The sequence below is a fragment of the Vipera ursinii genome (genome assembly GCF_947247035.1).
Source record: "Vipera ursinii genome assembly, chromosome: 2".
Lineage (NCBI taxonomy): Eukaryota > Metazoa > Chordata > Lepidosauria > Squamata > Viperidae > Vipera > Vipera ursinii.
The window spans coordinates 59,854,717-59,874,297 of NC_139513.1; the positions used below are offsets into that span (position 1 = coordinate 59,854,717).

The 19,581-nt window shown below is 40.2% G+C and overlaps 1 protein-coding gene across 1 annotated transcript in view; it reads left to right on the forward strand.

Moving 5' to 3' along the window:
• CARD19 (caspase recruitment domain family member 19) overlaps positions 1–19,581 on the forward strand; it is a 44,764-nt gene that overhangs the window by 9,332 nt on the left and 15,851 nt on the right. Inside the window, exons 2-3 of the mRNA XM_083352230.1 lie at positions 9,687–9,829; positions 18,077–18,230. Coding sequence (XP_083208356.1) covers positions 9,687–9,829; positions 18,077–18,230 — 297 coding nt within the window. The remainder of the gene's footprint in view (positions 1–9,686; positions 9,830–18,076; positions 18,231–19,581) is intronic.

The following is a 19,581-nucleotide window of genomic DNA, read 5'->3' on the forward strand; positions in this document are numbered from 1 at the left end:
GTAAGTGCCTGAGATGCACGTTGTCGTTTGATTGATGGCAAACAATAATCCTTTTAGATGGTCTAGGTAAGAAGACACTGAAGGAAATCACATGATGCATTTATTGTGGTCCTTTGAAAGCCAAAATTATATGTATGTCCTGTGCTGAAGTATCTATAATAAGCGGCACCAAATAGCTTTCCCATCAGATGGTTTAACAGTGTTCCAAAAATAAGTATAACAATTCAGTCACCCATGCAGGGACATTTCAGATAGTGTTTTTAACACTTTTATGAAGGCTTGATTTTATTCTGAAGTGAATGGCTGCTTTTAAACATGTCTACAAATTGCCCATTTAGCATTTTAATTTTTTTTACTTCTCAGTGCTGCCCTTGAGAGCTACATTTAGATTAGTTTATTGGAGTCTAGCATTATTAAAAATCTGAAGCTGTTTCTTAATCAGAATTGATTTTGCGACTGAGTGTTCTATGTCTAAGAACACATACCTGTACTCTTCAATATTTCCATAAATGCCTTAGATCAGGAGTCCCCAACCCATGGGCTGCGGTCTCTTGGCCAGCAGGCCATAGAAATGGCTGGCCAGCACCCACAGCCCGGTTTGCGCATGGGCGCGAACGGGGCCACTAGAGCTGTGATGGTGCATGCTGCCTCATTTGCGTGCACCAATTTGGAAGCTGCTCTCCTTCCCTCCGAGCCACAAGCCCAGAAAGGTTGGAGATCTCTGACTTAGATGAGGGAATAGAAGGGAACTTATCAAATTTGCAGATGAAACTAAGCTGGCAAGAATAGCCAACACCGCAGAAGATAAGTTCAGGATCTAAAAAGATCTTGGCAGACTTTTTTGATAGAGCATTGGCTCCTATCCAGCAACATGAAATTTAATGTGGAGAAAAGCAAGGTTTTACACTTAAGCAGGAAAAAACAAAGGTACGAGTACAGATTAGGCGAAACCTGGCTCACAAACAGTAACTGTGAGAAGGACCTTAGTGAACGATCACTTAAATATGAGCCAGCAATGTGCGCCAGCAGCCAAAAGAGCTGCTACCGGTACAGTCCTTGGTTGTATAAACAGAGGCATAGAATCAAAATCAAATGAAGTATTAGTACTGTTTTATAAAGTCTTAGTAAGGCCACACTTGGAATATTGCATCCGGTTTTGGTCACCACATTACAAAAAAGATGTTGAAAGTTTGGGAAAAAGTGAAAAGGGAGCAACTAAGATGATTAAAGGCCTGGAGAGTAAAACATGAAAAAACAGTTTCAGGATTTGGGTTTGGCTTGTCTAGAGAAAAGAAGGACTAGGGGAGACTTAATAGCAGTATTCCAGTATTTGAGAGGTTGCCACGAAGAGGAGGGGGTCAACTTATTTTCCAAAGCACCAGAGGGCAGGACAAAGAACAAGGGATGGAAATTAATCAAGCAGAGAAGCAACCTGGAATTAAGGAGAAACTTCCTAAGCGTGAGGACAATTAACCAGTGGAACAGCTTGCCATCAGAAGTTATGGGTGCTTCATCACCGGAGGTTTTTAAGAAGAGACTTGTCTGAAATGGTATAGTGTCTCCTGCTGGAGCAGGGGGTTGGACTAGAACACGTCCAAGGCCCCTTCCAACTCTATTCTGATTGATTGATTGATTTTTTTAAACAAGTCATTGAGGAAAGAGGCAGTGAAATTGGAGAAGCAGTTCTGAATTGTTATATTTATTTATTTATTTATTTATTGATGGGATTTATATCCCGCCCTATCTCCCGAAGGACTCAGGGCGGCTAACAATAAAACATATAATAAGTACATAAATCAAGATAAAATGAGATTGAGAACATCAATGCAATAAAAAATTAGAGAATTTAAAAATGAATTAAAAATACTAAATATAAATTAATTAAAATGCCTGTCAGTCTAGGTCAGCTTGGTGGAACAGGTGTGTTTTGAGGCCGCGGCGAAAGGATTGGAGGTTTTGGGCTATCCGAAGCTCAGGGGGGAGCTGATTCCATAGGGTTGGTGCTCCCACAGAAAAGGCCCTCCCCCTCAATTGCTTAATATTAGACTTTTGTCTGTAGTATGATAAAACAAAAAAGTAGAGTGGGTCTTACTGAAAATTATTTATTTATTGGAATATCTGCAGGAAACTGTAGGCTCCAGCCTCAGGGAGCACAACCCAAAAACTGCTTACTTTAATTGCTAGTTCTATTAACTGCAATCAGCAATAGCTTTTTTTCCTTTTTCCTTTGTATAACACAAAGCAGGCAAAAGCCAGGGTTGTTTCCATATACATTTTTTTTTCAGATTTGCCATCCTTTTTTCATACACTTTTTATATCTAATCTAAACAATCTTATGATCAAATTGAAATTTTTCAGTTTCTAGGGTATTATGGATTCACATTGCCCCTTTGCAGAATAAAGTTTTATTTATTATTTAAATTTATTATTATTTAAATTTGTTGGCTACCCAAGTCCATTTTCTTTTCCTTTACTAATAAATTTCTAGTTTCTGTGAAATAAGAGTTGCTCATACTGGATAACTGCATGTGCCAATTTAATTCAGTAGCCCAATTCCAACTTTGCCAAACTGAGGGCCTTGCAAAAAGCGAGAAAATAGCTTGTTCTTATTGCTTGTTTCCCTTGTGGGGATCAGAGACTGCAGAAGTCTCAACAATCAGAAATCAGGAGCCTTTCTTGCCTCCAAATCTGGGTCTGAAAAGTTGCCTACGTTTTAACAGTTTTGTAACTACATTCTTTCAAATAATGAGGGCTTATATAATAATACCTTAGAGTTTTGGTGCCAGCAGCAATCAAATTCTCCATTTGTGTGGATTGTCTGATTCTTTCAAAGAAACAAGGAAAGAAGGAAGTGGATTAGGCCCTAAACACCTAGAGTTATCATAATGACCTGGTCATTCTAAATTCCATAATGGCCTGTTTTGTGTAAAGGCTCAGTTTATCATCTGTGCCAAAGCCAAAATAAGGAGCATTTCCCTTTGTTAGCTTTGCTCTTGTTCCACAGACAAAAATAGCTGAATTATTTTTTCATTTGGATTCCTTAGTGAAATGGTACTTAGTGATAACACTGTATTTACTTGAAAATATATTAGTTTTTTTCTCCAGTTTATTTTCTGTTAAATGGAATCCAGGCTCTCTGAGCATGGTTGTTTGCCTGCAGATGTCTCATTACCAAATCAGTGCTAGTGGTTTTAGGGTTTGCGTCTTGTTTATATACAGTAGTTTGCCTTATCCGTTTTGGTGAGTGGTATGGTTTCTCCTCGGTACTGGTAGTTCCTTCATTAGGGTATTGTTTTGTGCTTGTTTTATCTAGTGTTACTCCCCGCTTATCTGGGTATAGGGTGCTGGAGAGGATTTGTTTCCTCCTTAGCATTTTTACTGTCTCTTTGAATGGTGTATACCAGGGGTCTTCAAACTCGGCCCTTTTATGACTCATGGACTTCAACTCCCAGAATTCCTCAGCCAGGCATGCTGGCTGAGGAATTCTGGGAGTTGAAGTCCATGAGTCATAAAAGGGCCGAGTTTGAAGACCCCTGGTGTATACAGTATATGTGGTTTATCTCTTCATGTCTACTGATAGCTGATTTTATTGATGGCTGATTGATAAAGCCTCTGATTAATAAATTGACTTATCTGAATGCCAAGTTCCTGGGAATTCCCTGGTGTTTTTTTTATTTAGCTTGGTCTAGGATGCTCAGTTTTCCAGTTAAAACTATGGTTGAATCGGTTCATATGTTATGAGATTAAGGAGTTTTCATTGTGTCTTCTGCCTCCTAATTCATAGATGGGCTATACTAGTCTTTTGCCTGTCTGTCCTACATAATGGCTATTGTAATCCTTACACTGTAAGTTGTAGATGACTCTTGTTTTTTCATCTTTTGTTTCTCTTAAGATCTTTTGGAGAGTTTTAGTTTGTTGCTGTGCTGCAGTGATGCACTGTGGTTGTAATAGTCTGATGTTGTTTCTGAGATTTTTTTTATGTATGGTACTGTTTTCATAGCTTGTCCTGGCTGTGCTGTAGTGAGTGGGGTGATAAGGCACTATTTGATAAAGTTGTGTGGGTATACATTTTGTTAAAAGAAGATGTATAGACAGTCTGTTTCCTTTTTCTGGCGCTCTTGAGTTACTGAAATGCATTTGTGCTTGTATGAATAATGTTCTTACACAGCTCTTCTTGTAGGAGGTTGAGTTGTTACTTTGGTAGGGGAGCACTTGATTAGTGTGGGTGGTAGTATGTTGTTTCCTTCTTCCTTTGTGAATTTTATTTCTTTGAAGAAGTGTTTGTTTCATGTGTCTTCTCTAGTTGTTCCTTTATTTATTATGACAAATGTCTACATATCAGAGCCATGCTTTTGGTTGTATGTCTGGGAGTGTAATAGTTTCTAGACGCTATATCGTAGCACAGAATATCTGTCAACCTCTGATGGGCCACTCTCGCACAATACATTCATAGTAATCATAATTCAGGGATCAGCAACCTGAAACAGTGAAAGAGCCACTCGGAACCGGTTCCCTCACAAAAGGAAAAACTGGAAGCCGCAAAAAATGTGTGCACATGTGCATGCATGCGCAGAACAGGGTTTGAAGAGTGGAGCCAAGGCGAGATATGCACCTACCCTGCATATATTGAATTAATTGGTTGAACTTTTTTAGTCCCACTTTTTTTTTTTGGACTGCACATGGCAGAGGACTGGGAGCCGCAGGAGACGGCTGAAAGAGCCGCATGCAGCTCCGGAGCTGCGGGTTGCGGACCTGTGTCATAATTCATTTAAATGTTAGATATTATTATTTCATTGTTACTAATAGTTTTAAATACAATTGTTTTATTGTAATTTAGGTGTTTTATAGCAGAATTCCACAACCTTTGTGGACCAGCAGGTGGGGGAGAGGGAATGGTTCACACCCACTGCTCACGCAAATGGAATGCATACGTTCCCCCCTGCTCACGCAAGTGGGGATGCACGCGCTTGCCTGCTGCTTCTGTGACCCGGTTCCAAACAGTTGGGGACTGCTGCTATCTACAATATTCTTAGATTTTTGTGAGAGCTTAGATTTCATAGACTTTATGAGATCTTAGATTTTGTAGACTTCATGAGATCGGAGATTTTACAAGAATACAGTAAAAGAGTTAAATTAGTGTTTCTTCCTTTGAAGAAAAATGAGGTTTTTGTAGGGTTTGTTTTCTTTTTGTGAAAATATGGTTGATGAAATGTTGGTTGTATCTTTTGCATATGGCTTTTAAACCATTTTAAGCAATATATTTATGCATTTTATGGTTTGTTAATATCAATCAAATATGTAATACTGTATGTTTGTGAGCGAGATGTGTATATTTTGGCATAACTAGAGATAACCTTCTGATACTAAACAAAATGAGGCTATTGAGCACAGTAGCATAGTCTATACTACAGTATAATATTAAACTATACTTTCCAATTACACGGTCTGAGTACAGTAGTGTTTATTTTCTTGCCTTTCATTAATTGAACTAATGGGAAGTATAAAGTAAATAAATAAAAAGCAAAATATTCTTTAATGCATCATAATTGCAGACATAAAACCTGGGTTTGCTGCTAATGTTATATTTGCATACATGGAACCTAGTAAGCTTCATGCCTTTTTCAGTTCTAGGAAAACATCCAGAACATTCAATTTTTTATTTTGCTTTATTTAAGATAACATGTTTGATAAAGAATCATTGCTTTTAAAAACATATGTCCTTCCTGGCAATTATTCAATTGATTTAAACGTCTAGTAATTTCAGAGTTTGTGATATGTTGAGAGAATAGACCTAGGACTAGAGTAGTCAGCAACAATGACAGTTCTTAAGTGAGTGGTGTCTGATTTTACAACCTTGTTTTTACCATAGTTGTTATGGTCAGTCACTGCAGCTGTTAAGAGAAACATCTGGTTTTAAAGCGAATTTGGCTCCCCCCCATTGACTTTTCTTATCAGAAGCCAGCTGAAAAGATCAGAAAGGGCAATCCTATGACCTTAGAACATTGCAACCATCATAAATGCATGCTGGTTTTCAGATCACATGGCCCTGAGGATCTGCTATGAATTTAACTGCAAGGAATAGCCATAAGTCACTTTTTCAATGCTGTTGATCTTTGAATGGTCACTAAATGAATGGTTATAAATTGAGGACTACTTGTAACTAGAATAGATTAAGCCACACGGGGGGGGAGGGGATGGTTTCACACACATGCCTGTCACTTGTATGGACCCCCCCAACAGGTCTCAGACTGGGGGCTGGGGACCCTTTCATTAAACCATCTACTCAAATGTACTTCACAAATTGATTTTATCAGCTTATATATTAAGGCAGGGCCTTTCAACTGGTGGTACACGTACCAGTGGTGGTACTTTGGCACCTGGCCGGTGGTACACGACCATCCTAGAGAAGTGGTAGCAGAGGGGAGAGGAATAAGCTGAAGTGGCGGCAGCATCCCAGAATCCCGAAGTAAGGGGGAGAGAGGAAGGGATATTAAAAGAGGAAGTTTTGGCAGGAAAGAGCCAGCAAGGGGCTGCTCCTGCCCTACCCCTTGGACACATGCACAGGAGCCGGCGAGCGCCTGGCCTCTCTGCTGACTGTCCCTGCTGAAAGAGAAGAGGCCAGCCCAGGCCGACCGGGTGCTGATTTACAACCAAAGCCAGAACGCGCTCAGCCTTAGATCCACAGGGCAGCCCTGGAACTAGTGACGGGCCTGCTCACTGCCTCAACCCTGCTTCCACTCCACCCCATGGGCGCATGCATAGGAAGTGGTGGCGAGCATGTGGGGCCCAGCGTCCCTGGGAGATGCGTTCTGATCACTTTGCAGGTTTATTTTTTTAAGCTGCCCCAGGCTCTGAGCAGGAGGCTTCCCATTTTGACTCCTCCTCCCCATCATTGCCTCTGTGCCTGAAGGGCCTCTGCATGGCTCTCAGCTCACCAATCTCAGACCTGTGCACATGTTTGTGTGTGTATTTGTGTGTGTGCGTGCATGGCGGGAGTGGAGTCTCACCTCTTGCAGCCCCATGCTGTGACATTGGGGAGGAAAAGAACAGGAGAGACAAGAAAAGCTGCAATGGGAGCGTCTTGCAGCCATCCATGGGGCTGGGGGCAGGAACTGAGGGGGGCAGGGCGCGATGCGATTGGCAGCATGTTGAGAAAAAGAAACAGGTACTCCCAAAAAAACAGCTTTCATTAGTTTGCAGCCTGCCATCACAGAAGGTCTCTGTTGAGGGTGCAGGGCTGCAAGCGGTGAGACCCACACATATACATACACAACCACACACATACACATACACAAACATGTGCGCAGGTCTGGGAGAGTTGAGCTGAGAGCCATATAGAGGCAATGGCAGGGGGGAGGGGTTAAAATGTGAAGCCTCTGCCCACCGCTGCCTGCCTATTGCCACCTCTGCCCAGAACATCTGGCAGTTTAAAAAAAAACAGGAGGGAGGGAGGAGAGGCAGCTTGGTTGGCAATGCCCCAGTTCGAAGGAGAAAGCAATTTTGTGTTTTGTTTTGTCACAGACAGAATCAATCAAAGTTAACATTGGTATTCTTGTATTGTGAGCTGTTAGGAAAGTATCCCCTCCTTGTGTGATGCTAACAGCCATTTCCAGTGGGGAAAACAGGACAAAGCAGAGTGAGGAAAAATATTTTCCTTTGCTATTTTTCCAGTCTGACTTAGACCAAAGCAGGGTCCCTACAAGAGAGCCCTTTTAAGGATTATGTATTAATAGAAAAGCAATTAAGTTACCTCTGTTCCTAAACACTAAAGTTGTTGCACATAAAAGATGGAGGAGCTCTGATCAACTATCACAGCCACCATTTTGACAGTTTTGCCCCCACTAAATGCAAGCACGGGATAAACTGATAAACTGAGCCTGCTTTGTTCTCAATCTTTTAAGTGGCCGCAGACTACTTTCAAAAGTGGCATTTGATCACGAGGCAAGGAGACATCGAGAAAAGTTTCCCCTTTTGCATTTGAACATCCAAGAAAGGAGAAAGGGAAAGAGGAAAGACAAAGAAAAAGAAGGAAAGAGGAGAAGAGAGCAAGGAAGGAAAAAGAAGGGAAGAAGGGAAGGAAGAAAAAGGAAAGGAAAATGAAGAGGGAAGGAGAAAGAAAAAAGGGGGAATTGGAAGGAAGGAAAGAAGGAGGGAGGGAAGGAAGGAAGGAAGCAAGGAAGGAAGGAAGGAAGGAGAGAGAGATTATAATGAGAGGGAAGGAGGGTCTGAGGGAAGTCCTGCCTTAGCACTTGGCCATGACCAGCCCTGCTGCCCTTTTGTCATCCCCTTGCCCCATCCTTTTCCTGGTGGTCTCCCATCCTATCGCTGAGGATGCTTTGGTTTACAAAGCTGGGTCTCCTCACAAGGAGAGGAATTGGGCCTCCCTCTGACCCACACATTTTGCCCTCCTGCACACACCATGAGCAACCTGGCCAAGGAGAGTGACCCAAGCAGCAGCAAACTCGAGGAGACGGTAGGCGCAGCTAGGCGCCCCCTTGAGAAGGCTGGGCTGAGCTGGGTGCTTGGCCTCCACGCCCCAGGGCTCTGGGCAGCCTGCACTGCGCGGGTCCCCCATGTGGCCTGAGAGCAAAGGAACCGTCACCGAAGAAATTAAAACCAATACTTTTTTCCTTTTTTATTTTTACGGTTTGTAACATTTTATTAGATGATGGAATAAAATACAAAAATACAAAAGCAAATAATAGGACACAGTGGGGAGCAAGAAGTGGGGGGAAAATTGAGGGGGAGATGGGAAAAAGAAAAGGCATTGACTTCCAACTTCCTCTGCTGCAGTAGAAGGAAGCCTTAACATCAAACCTCAACTTTTTTAACTTTTCTATAATAGTATAAACTAGCTATTTCTATAACAACAAATGAATCTAATCAGTAAAACCCAAACCCACCCACCCCCCTGCTTTTTTTTTAGTCATCAAGTTTTTGACACCTTGCTAAGCACCGGTGGTATTCAAATATTGTCATGTCCTAAAAATAATACAATCTGTGAAAAGGTTGAAAAGCCCTTTATTAAGGTATGTAGGCTGATAACATTAATTTGTGAAATGCATTTGATTTGATTAAGGAAAGATGAGGAAATTTTGTTTCTTTCAAGACAATTGATGATAGGCAAGAAATTCTCTTTTGTTAATTATGTCAGATATATAGAAACAAAGCTACAACAAAGCCTGAACCTGTATATGTTTTCAAAAAATGGATTTAAAAGAAGAAACTTAAATGCCAGTGCTGTTAAGTGCCTTCTCATTTCCTACTTCTTCCCAGTTATAATGGTCATAATGTTTGTAATGCAAACACCACACAGATAACACAGCATTCCTTATCCTATGTTGAACTGAGTAGCAATTCTATCACTAAAGTGGCTCATATACACAACCTACTCGGGCAAAGCATCATTCTTAAGTTTGATGGCATAAGTAGCTTAAGTGGAGCCTCCAGGGGTCAAACCAGGCAAGATGGCCTCTGTAGCATTGCAATCCAAGGCCTGCCCCTTTAAATGTATATATCTAAGAAGGACTAAAGCTTCGTGGCAGCATATAAAATACTTTCAAGGTATGTCTGAAATTTATTAGCTATGTGAGGACATGGTCATTGTGAAATATGTATCATTTCCATTTCAGCCATGCTTAAGAGAAATCACCTGTTTTTGTGTGTGTGTTGTTTCTGTTTTATAGATCAGACTTATTGTGATCGTTTGCAACAGGACACAGCTTTTCTAACCAGCAATGGCAGACTGAGTGAGCAGCTGGTTGATAAAATTATTCTTCAGCTAAATCGAGTTTATCCCCAAATCCTCACCATTAAAGAAGCTGAAAAGGTAATCAAGTGAAAATAGTGTCTCCAGATACATGTTAATTTTTCTATGCTAATTTTATGCAGTTAGAATTGCATTCTTGAATTCTTTTTTGAATTCTAAAGCTCTAATATCTGGATGTGACTGAGAATGGATAAGACCCAGAAAGCAATAATTTCTAGTGGTCCAAGAATAAGAGACCAAAATTAAAACCTTCCAGTGTAGGAATGTGGTTCTCATAGCCACATTTATAGCATTTGATTTAAAAAACTTGAACAATACATGTAGAAGACATTGAATTTATAGATGGAGATTTCGAAAGCTGGAACTTGTTCCCTATGTAACTAATGAAGCCACGACATAGAATCTTAAATATCCAACTCCCCTTCTTTATTATTTATGTAGCTCAATTCCATTCAAGTCTGTAAACAGAAGTGCAGGGCATTGCAGTGTTAGCATCTCCTTATACCAGTCATAAGTCTGACAATAAGCATGAAGATAATTCCAAGAACGGATAGTAATATTCCTCATATATACATTGTTAATGGATATTTTTAGTTCATACCTGCAGCATGGATTCAAGTATAAGTGGTGTTTGTGAAAGGTGCAGTACACAGAGCATAATTTATTAGAAGAGAAGCTAGGCTATTTAAGTCACAGCTGCAGGATTTCTTTCATTTTTATTTAAAGGACATAAATGCTATGAATGAGAATAGCTCAGCCCATGTTTTTGCAGATGAGCTAGAATATTATTTTGTTTCTGATGTAAAGAAAAATCAGGACCCAGAGATTAAACTGACACTACTTTTCTTAGTGAATGAGGCACTTCAGTACATGAAACTTTGATTCTCTGTGTGTATTATTTTTCTTTCTGGCATGCTCCCAAGGCCTTGTCCTGAACAAAATGAATTCTTTTTTTTTAAAATTGCATTAGAAGTTTTAGAAACAAAAGGCAAAAACTAATGCAAACTATAGAAAATAAGAAAAAAAGAAAAATCAGTGAGAAACCTAAAAGTGCAAGGGAGAAAGAAAAATAAAAGTAAACAAAAAAAAGAAGGATACAAAGAAGTGACTTCTGATCTTTCTTTACAGCCATTATAAGTACAATTGTACATTCCTCTAAAGTTATACAATGACTCTCTGTTTCTGTAATCTCCCCTGCCTAATAATCAAAACCATACATAAGTTTATTTTTTTCTGTTTTACACACACACACACAAATGCATGAGGGTTTTTCAGTTGGCAAAAAAGTAATTGTTTTTTCTCTGACTGGAGAAGTCAGTTTGGCCATCTGAGCGAGTTTTGTCATCTTCACCAACTGTCCTTCCATTTTGAACGGAACAAAATGGATTCTTGAACCGAGGTTTCCAGAGTGGTGCCACCAGAAAAAACACAAGGTAGACTAATTGTGAATAGAAAGTCAGCATATTTGATCATTGTTACAAAGAATAAGTATTTTGTTGCATATATACAGACTGGAAAACTTGCTAAATCTCCCTTCCTTCCTTCCTTCCTTCCTTCCTTCCTTCCTTCCTTCCTTCCTTCCTTCCTTCCTTCCTTCCTTCCTTCCTTCCTTCCTCTGCTAATTAGACCCACTAAGGCAAAGGTGGTACAGGAAGCCTTGTTTATCCAGGAATCTAGGATTCCCCCAAAATCTTGTTACGCTACTTGAACAAAATTAGTCCTTCTCTGCCCTGGATAAAATTGTAAAAGAGAGGTTAGGGGTTATTTGTATCACACTGCACACTTCTTTTAGAAGAACATGTGAGAGTTGCTATAATTTTTACTCCAAGTTCAAAAGTGGTAATACTCAATGATATATCAGGAAAACATATGTAGAAGATAAGAAATTATTTTTGAGTTGTAGAATGTTGCATAAGCTCCTTCAAGTAAAGCTCTTTTAATGAGATAGCACTTATCTAAGTGGCATCAAACCCCCAAATGGTATGAACATATGCCCACACTATTTGGATTTTTATACTATAGCTGCAGGAGATGTATCCATGTGTTTGTTAATATTCATGTAGAGCTCTGAGTGGGATTGCCCTCTGTTTGCAGTCAGAACATCCAATCTGAAACAAAATCTTCCCTAGTGCATTCCTAGTGTAATTGTCTCTTGTTTGCACCTGCACACATACCTGTTCTCCAGCAAAGGACATCACAATTGCATTACTGTGTAAAATAGGAATGAGTGATTTACATGCAGATGCACTTCCAAGGGCTAAATGCTTCCAATTAATACATAGGCTACGGTTTTTCAATTCAATTCACAGTAGTATCAAAGTGTGAATATAGGCTTATACATTTATACAGACCCCTTCATGGATTACTGCCTTGTCGAGGCGAAGGGGCTTGTGTAATTCAGTGAAGCTATGAGCTATGCCATGCAGGGCCACCCAAGATGGACAGGTCATAGCAGAGAGTTCTGACAAAACGTGATCCACTGGAGAAGGAAATGGCAACCCACTCCAGTATCTTTGCCATGAAAACCCCATGGACAGTACCAAAAGGCAAAAAGATATTACGCTGGAAGATGAGGCCCTCAGGTCGGAAGGCGTCCAATATGCTACTGGGGAAGAGCAGAGGGCTAGTACTAGCGCCAGAAAGAATGAAGCGACTGAACCAAAGCTGAAAGGACGCTCAGCTGTGGATGTATCTGGTGGTGCTGTAAAGATTTTTTCTCCATAGGAACCTGGAATGTAAGCTTCATGAATCAAGGCAAGCTGGATGTGGTCAAACAAGAGATGACAAGACTGAACATCGACATCTTAGGAATCAGCAAACTAAAATGGACAGGAATGGGTGAATTTAATTCAGATGACCATCAGGTATACCACTGCGGGCAAGAATCCCTCAGAAGAAATGGAGTAGCCTTCATAGTCAATAAAAGAGTAGGAAAAGCAATACTGGGATACAATCCCCAAAATGACAGAATGATCTCAGTTCGAATCCAAGGCAAACCATTCAATATCACAGTAGTACAAGTCTTATGCCCCAACCACCAGTGGCTGAAGAGGATGAAATTGACCGGTTCTATGAAGCCCTACAACACCTTATAGAACTAACACCAAAAAATGATTTCCTTAATCATAGGGAATTGGAATGCTAAAGTAGGAAGCCAAAAGATAACCAAAATAACAGGCAAGTTTGGCCTTGGAGTACAAAATGAAGCAGGGCACAGGCTGATAGAATTTTGTCAAGAGAATACGATGGTCATAGCAAACACTCTTTTCCAACAACCCAAGAGACGGCTCTACACATGGACATCACCAGACGGTCAACACAGAAATCAGATTGACTATGTGCTCTGCAGCCAAAGATGGAGAAGCTCTATATAGTCAGTAAAAACAAGACCAGGAGCTGACTGTGGCTCAGACCATGAGCTTCTCGTTGCAAAGTTTAGGCTTAAACTGAAGAAAGCAGGGAAAAGCACTAGGCCACTCAGGTATGAACTAAATCATATCCCTGATGAATATACAATAGAGGTGACAAATAGATTTAAGGAATTAGATCTGATAGACAGAGTGCCTGAAGAATTATGGATGGAGGTTTGCAACATTGTACAAGAGGTAGCAACTAAAACCATCCCAAAGAAAAAAAATTGCAAGAAAGCAAAATGGCTGTCTGGGGCAGCTTTGCAAATAGCTGAGGAAAGGAGGGAAGCAAAGGGCAAGGGAGAAAAAGAAAGATACACCTAATTGCAGAATTCCAGAGAATAGCTAGAAGAAATAAGAATGCCTTCTTAAATGAACAGTGCAAAGAAATAGAAGAAAATAGAATAGGGAGGACCAGAGATCTCTTCAAGAAAATTGGAGAGATGAAGGGAATATTTCATGCTAAAATGGGCATGATAAAGGACCAAAATGGCAGGGACCTAACAGAGGCAGAAGAGATTAAGAAGAGGTGGCAAAATTACACAGAACTTAAGAAAGAGCTTAACGTCCCTGATAACCACAATGAGGTGGTCACTGACCTCGAGCCAGACATCCTAGAATGTGAAGTGAAGTGGGTCTTAGGAAAGCTGAGCAACAACAAAGCTAGTGGAGGTGACAGTATTCCAGATGAGCTATTCAAAATCTTAAAAGACGTTGCAGTAAAAGTGCTACACTCAATTTGCTACCAAATTTGGAAAACTCAACAGTGGCCACAGGATTGGAAAAGATCAGTTTACAGTCCAATTCCAAAGAAAGGCAGTGCCAAAGAATGTTCAAACTATCGCACCATTTCACATGCTAGTAAAGTTATGCTTAAAATCCTACAAGCTAGACTCCAGCAGTATGTGGATCAAGAACTACCAGAAGTACAGGCAGGATTTCAAAGAGACAGAGGAACTAGAGATCAAATTGCCAACATACGCTGGATCATGGAGAAAGCTAGAGAGTTCCAGAAAAACATCTACTTCTGCTTCATTGACTATGCTAAAACATTTGATTGTGTGGATCACAACAAACTGTGGCAAGTTCTTAAAGAGATGGGAGTACCAGATCATCTTATTTGTCTCTTGAGAAACCTATATGCGGGTCAAGAAGCAACAGTGGAAGTGGACACGGAACCACTGATTGGTTCAAAATTGGGAAAGGAGTCTGGCAAGGCTGGATACTGTTGGCCTGCCTGTTTAACTTATATGCAGAGCACATTATGAGAAAGGCAGGGCTAGATGAATCAAAAATTGTAATTAAAATTGCCGTGAGAAATATCAACAACCTAAGATATGCAGATGATACCACTCTAATGGCAGAAAGTGAAGAGGAACTAAAGAGCCTCTTGTTGCAGGTGAAGAAGGAGGGTGCAAAAGTTGGCTTGAAACTTAACATTAAGAAAACCAAGATCATGGCATCCGGCCCTCTCAATTCCTGGCAAATAGATGGGGAAGAAATGGAGGTTGTGACAGATTTCATTTTCCTGGGCTCCAAGATCACTGCGGACGGGGACTGCAGCCAAGAAATTAAAAGATGCTTGCTCCTGGGGAGGAAAGCCATGGCAAATCTAGACAGCACACTAAAAAGCAGAGACATCACCCTGCCAACAAAAGTGCATATAGTCAAGGCTATGGTCTTCCCAGTTGCAATGTATGGCAGTGAAAGTTGGACCATAAGAAAGGCTGAGCGCCAAAAAATTGAGGCCTTTGAACTATGGTGCTGGAGAAGACTCCTGCGAGTCCCTTGGACTGCAAGGCGATTAAACTGGTCAGTCCTAGAGGAGATCAACCCTGACTGCTCTTTAGAAGGCCAGATCCTCAAATTGAAACTCAAATACTTTGGCCCCCTAATGAGAAGGAAGGACTCAGTGGAGAAGAGCCTAATCCCAGGAAAGGTTGAGGGCAAGAGAAGAAGGGGACAACAGAGAATTAGGTGGCTAGATGGAATCACTGAAGCAGTAGGCATGAGCTTAAATGGACTCCAGAAGATGGTAGAGGACAGGAAGGCCTGGAGGAACATTGTCCATGGGGTCGCGATGGGTCAGACACGAATTCACAACTAACAACAACAACAATTTATATAGATAATTAAGTTGGGCTATATCAAGTTCGGTATGATGATTTGAATTTGCCCCTTAAGATATAACTCATAAATAAACAGATAATCTAGCAATTTTGAAAATACAGACTCCAACCATTATCTGGAACTGCCTCTGCCCTTGTGATGACCTAGGGCATGGCACAGAGGCAATGCAGTCAGCTGGCAATTCAAATCACCCTTTAATTGCTCCATATTTTCCCCAAATGCCCCCACGTTTCTGGCAAGCCCCAGAACAAAGTAACACACACACACCTTCAGCAGCTTCTGGCTGCAAGTAGTTTCACATACAGTTAGATTAGAAGAGAAATTTACTCAAGGCCATGTAGATAACAAGGAATGAAATATACATCCAAAATCTAACGAGTCTGTGGAAATACAAGCTTGCCTGAAGAGAAGCCAAAATACGATCTGAGGTCTTTGAACACAAATCAAGTTTGTCAGCCAGTCCAATGGTCAGAGTTTCAGGGTTTCCAAGCAGAAATCACAACACTGAACAAGAGATCAGAGAGTGGTTTCCGAGATCAGCAACAGCACACAAAACTCCAAGAAATCAGCGTTTGTTTCCGATAAATGCTCCTCCCCACGGTGTCTCCTTAAGTCTCACTCTCCAGGTGTACCTTGTGGAGAGGGGTGGGGCGCTCTCCTCACGAGTAGTTGAGCCTGCTTGCATTGTTCCCTCCTCCTCTCCACTCTCCGTGTCTAGGATCAAGAGGGGGTGGCCCTTGCTCATCGCCTGAGCTTTGTCTCTCCTGTTCATCCTGTCCCAATCCTGAAAGGCTCTGGCCTGCCTCGGCTTGCTCTTCCCCACATTCCTCTGATGCCACAGACCCCTCTCCCTAGACCTCCATAGGGTCCCGTTCCAGCTCATTGTCCTCAGCAGATTCAGGCTCTGAAAGAGGCATGACGGCCCTTAAGTAAAATCACATTACAGTTATACCAATTTCGCTCCCTCCCACTAGTTCAATGGACAATTTTAAAAAATGTACTTGGAACATTTTGCTCATAATAGGTCAGGAGATATTCAGGGTGAATGCCTGATCAGATGTCAGTTCAATCATTACAGTGTCCTAATGACTTTTGTGGAATTGGCAGAATCTGGCAAGAAAGTTGGCCATACCAGTTTAATTCTGAGGACTTTATTGTAAAAGTTTATGTATGTTAGCATAAATATCTTCACTTTAATTAAAATATTTGAAATGAGACTGTCACAGATAGTGCTTATAGCTGAAAATGCTCATTTGGAAATCTGTATAATTATGTGACTGGGTATTTGGTAAAAAATTTGCAGTGGAGGATAAAAAGAAGTTGACAAAAGAAGATTAACTGTCTTAAGACATATGTCTTAAATACCTGAGACTTTAAATTTCTGAGACTTTTTTCATTATCTAAAGCAGGCAGTAGGGCCTTGAAGTGTCTTTTTTTAAAAAAACTATTTTGTACCATATGTTAAACGCCACCCATAATAATGCTATGCAGGTGGCTGATATTATTCAAAGGGATTCTGTGATGTCATGGATAACAAAACTGAAAAAATGAGCTTTTGAGTCTGAGAATTGTCATCAAGTTCCGGAGTCATTGGTTGGCTTCTCCTTTCCATAATGGCCATTTCTCTCTCTCCTCTTGCTTGCTCAGCCATGATGGATATCACTGGGTAAGCCCAGTCACAAAGATCTATGTAGCTTACTCATGAATTCTTACTCTGGATTTGCAACGAAATCACATGAAACCTGGCAACCAGGTTAACACGGCAAGAATTGCCAATGATCAAATACAGCTACATTGCACAGACAAACTAGCAAATAGCAGAATCCCTCTGTTATTTTGCATGTGTGTTAAGAAACAAAAAACAAGGCCAGAACTGTAGCTATGTGAAAGCCAAGATCTCTAATTTATTAGTTGCAAATACACAAAACTACAGTTCCTGTAATGATGCATAACAAGGGCTATCTATGCCATTGTACATTCCTAAGAGCACTGCAGAGATCTTGAATGTATAGCATATTAGTTCCTTATTTATTTAAGCATTTAAAGGATGAATATTTCTGCTCAGCAATGAATATTTCATCTCATAGAAAATGTTTTATTCCTACCCTGTTAGAGAAGCAACATCATCAGTGTCAGGACCCACCTCAATCCACATCTTAGGAAATAAGAACTCTTGGATGCAAGTTTAGTCCAAAAGGAAAATGTTTATTAGGATGGAATCGATTGTGGCAATACAAGACAGAATCTAACAAAGTTACATTTCAATCCTATATAAGGCATTCCCATTTCAGCCCCTCCCCTCATCCATTTGGTCAGGCTCTCATCATTTGCTTAGGTGTCAGGCCCTTCCGTGGGAAAGGGAACTCTCCTTGGTTTTATGGTTATTGCTTTCCTTTTTCAGTTGTAAATGAAGATGCAATCCAGATCTGTCTCTCCCCCTCCCTCCCCCAGTTCAAATGTTCCCTGTTGTTTGAAGATCACCTTAAGTCTATCCTCTCCCCCCCCCTTCGGAGAGATGGCAGAATCCCCAGAATAAGCACATTGTTCTACCTATACATTTATGAAATGTGATATAAATGGATTTTGACAATCAGGTTATGTCGACTCATTTATTCTACTGGTAAGTTTGAATAAGCTACAAATCTGGTATTGTATGTACTCTTTCATGGGCTGCAGAAATGAGATGGGGAACTGTTTTAACATTGTACAGTAGTTTTTGGTGCTGAAATCTAGTTCTTGCAATCTAAACAGTACTTTTTCTCGACAGTTTCGGAATCCCAAAGCTCCTCTTCATAGTCGGCTATCAAACCTTATAGCTCACTTGAAAAAGAAAGGGGACAAACCCTGTCAAGAATTTTACCGAGCTTTACAGATCAATGCTGAGCATCTCTATAACGACTTGCCGAGCAGGAAAACTCTAAGTAAGTTGGATGTTACAGCTTTCTTCAGGCATTGTGTTTTAATTCTTCCAAATTCCTGTGTTCGATTTGTGTCTGTTCAGAAACTTAAGTGAAACTTGTGCTATTCTGTTTCGTATAAATACTCAGAGCTGCCCAAGTGCTCTGGCAATTAAAAGTTTGTTCTCAGTTCCTATTTGAGATTTTTGTGATTACATTTGATATCTATTTACAATCACTAGCTGTCATTGGCAATACCCAAATATATATTTAAATATATATTTCTGCATAATTTTGAGTTCTCAAGCTGTTTGTTAAAAACACAGGAAAGTGCTATTGCTTCTGGCAAAAATGTTAAAGGCTACAGACAGGCAGGACTCAGTTGTGCTTTGATCAGATGGTAACCATCTGTGTTTGGACAGCTGTCTCTTGGCCTAGAAGGTTAAGGTCATTTTCAGAGTGAATTGTATGCATTCTGTTAGGAGAATTTCCAACATTATGGCCTTTATTGTGCAAGAGCTACCTCACTTGAAATAACTGCTTCTGCTGTGTGGCTGTAACATAGGCTAACATATAGAGAAACTGGATTCAGATTTAATTTAATCAAGAGAAGGGATGATGCCAAATGTGTATTTGGCTCTAAAGCTATATCTAGAATATTTGCAGATTTTCTAGAAAAGACTCAGGATCAAGCCTAAACTTTGCTTCAGTTATTTAACTTCTTTTTTGCAATTCACCCCAAAATTGATTATGAATTACTTTATATCTCTGTACAGATTCTGCATTACTAAACACTTCCATTGTTATGCTTGTAGTTCTTTGGTGAGAACCAATTTAGTACAGTGGTTAAAGATACCGGGTAGAAAATTGAAAGACTAAGACTTTTAGTTTCATGTTGGGCACCAAGTCAGCTGGATAAAATAGAACTAGTCAGTTTCTCTCAGAACATGGCAAACCATTTCCCGCAAAATTGCATGGACTTGTTCTGCTTCTGCGTGATTTTTTTCTATGCCAATGTATTTCATTACTATATATTTGTTCATAAAATTTGTATATCTGCCCATCTTATAGGAAGTGGCTTTGAGGATCCTACAACAATCAGTAATTACTATTGTAAAAAAATAATATGCATATACTATTTAAGGACAAAAACATGTGTTGTTCTACAGTGAAAAAAGCAACACCATGTTTTGGTCTCTATGACACATACAGTATGTTAAAATATGAAAACAATGGAGAATTTTGAAACAGATAACGTTCAACCAGATTTGTATGTACGTTTCTAATTGGCAAGAAAATTGCAAATCCTGGCAAGAACTGATCATACATCAGTACCAATTCAAGTTCTGATATTGTCACAGTTGTTAATTTCATA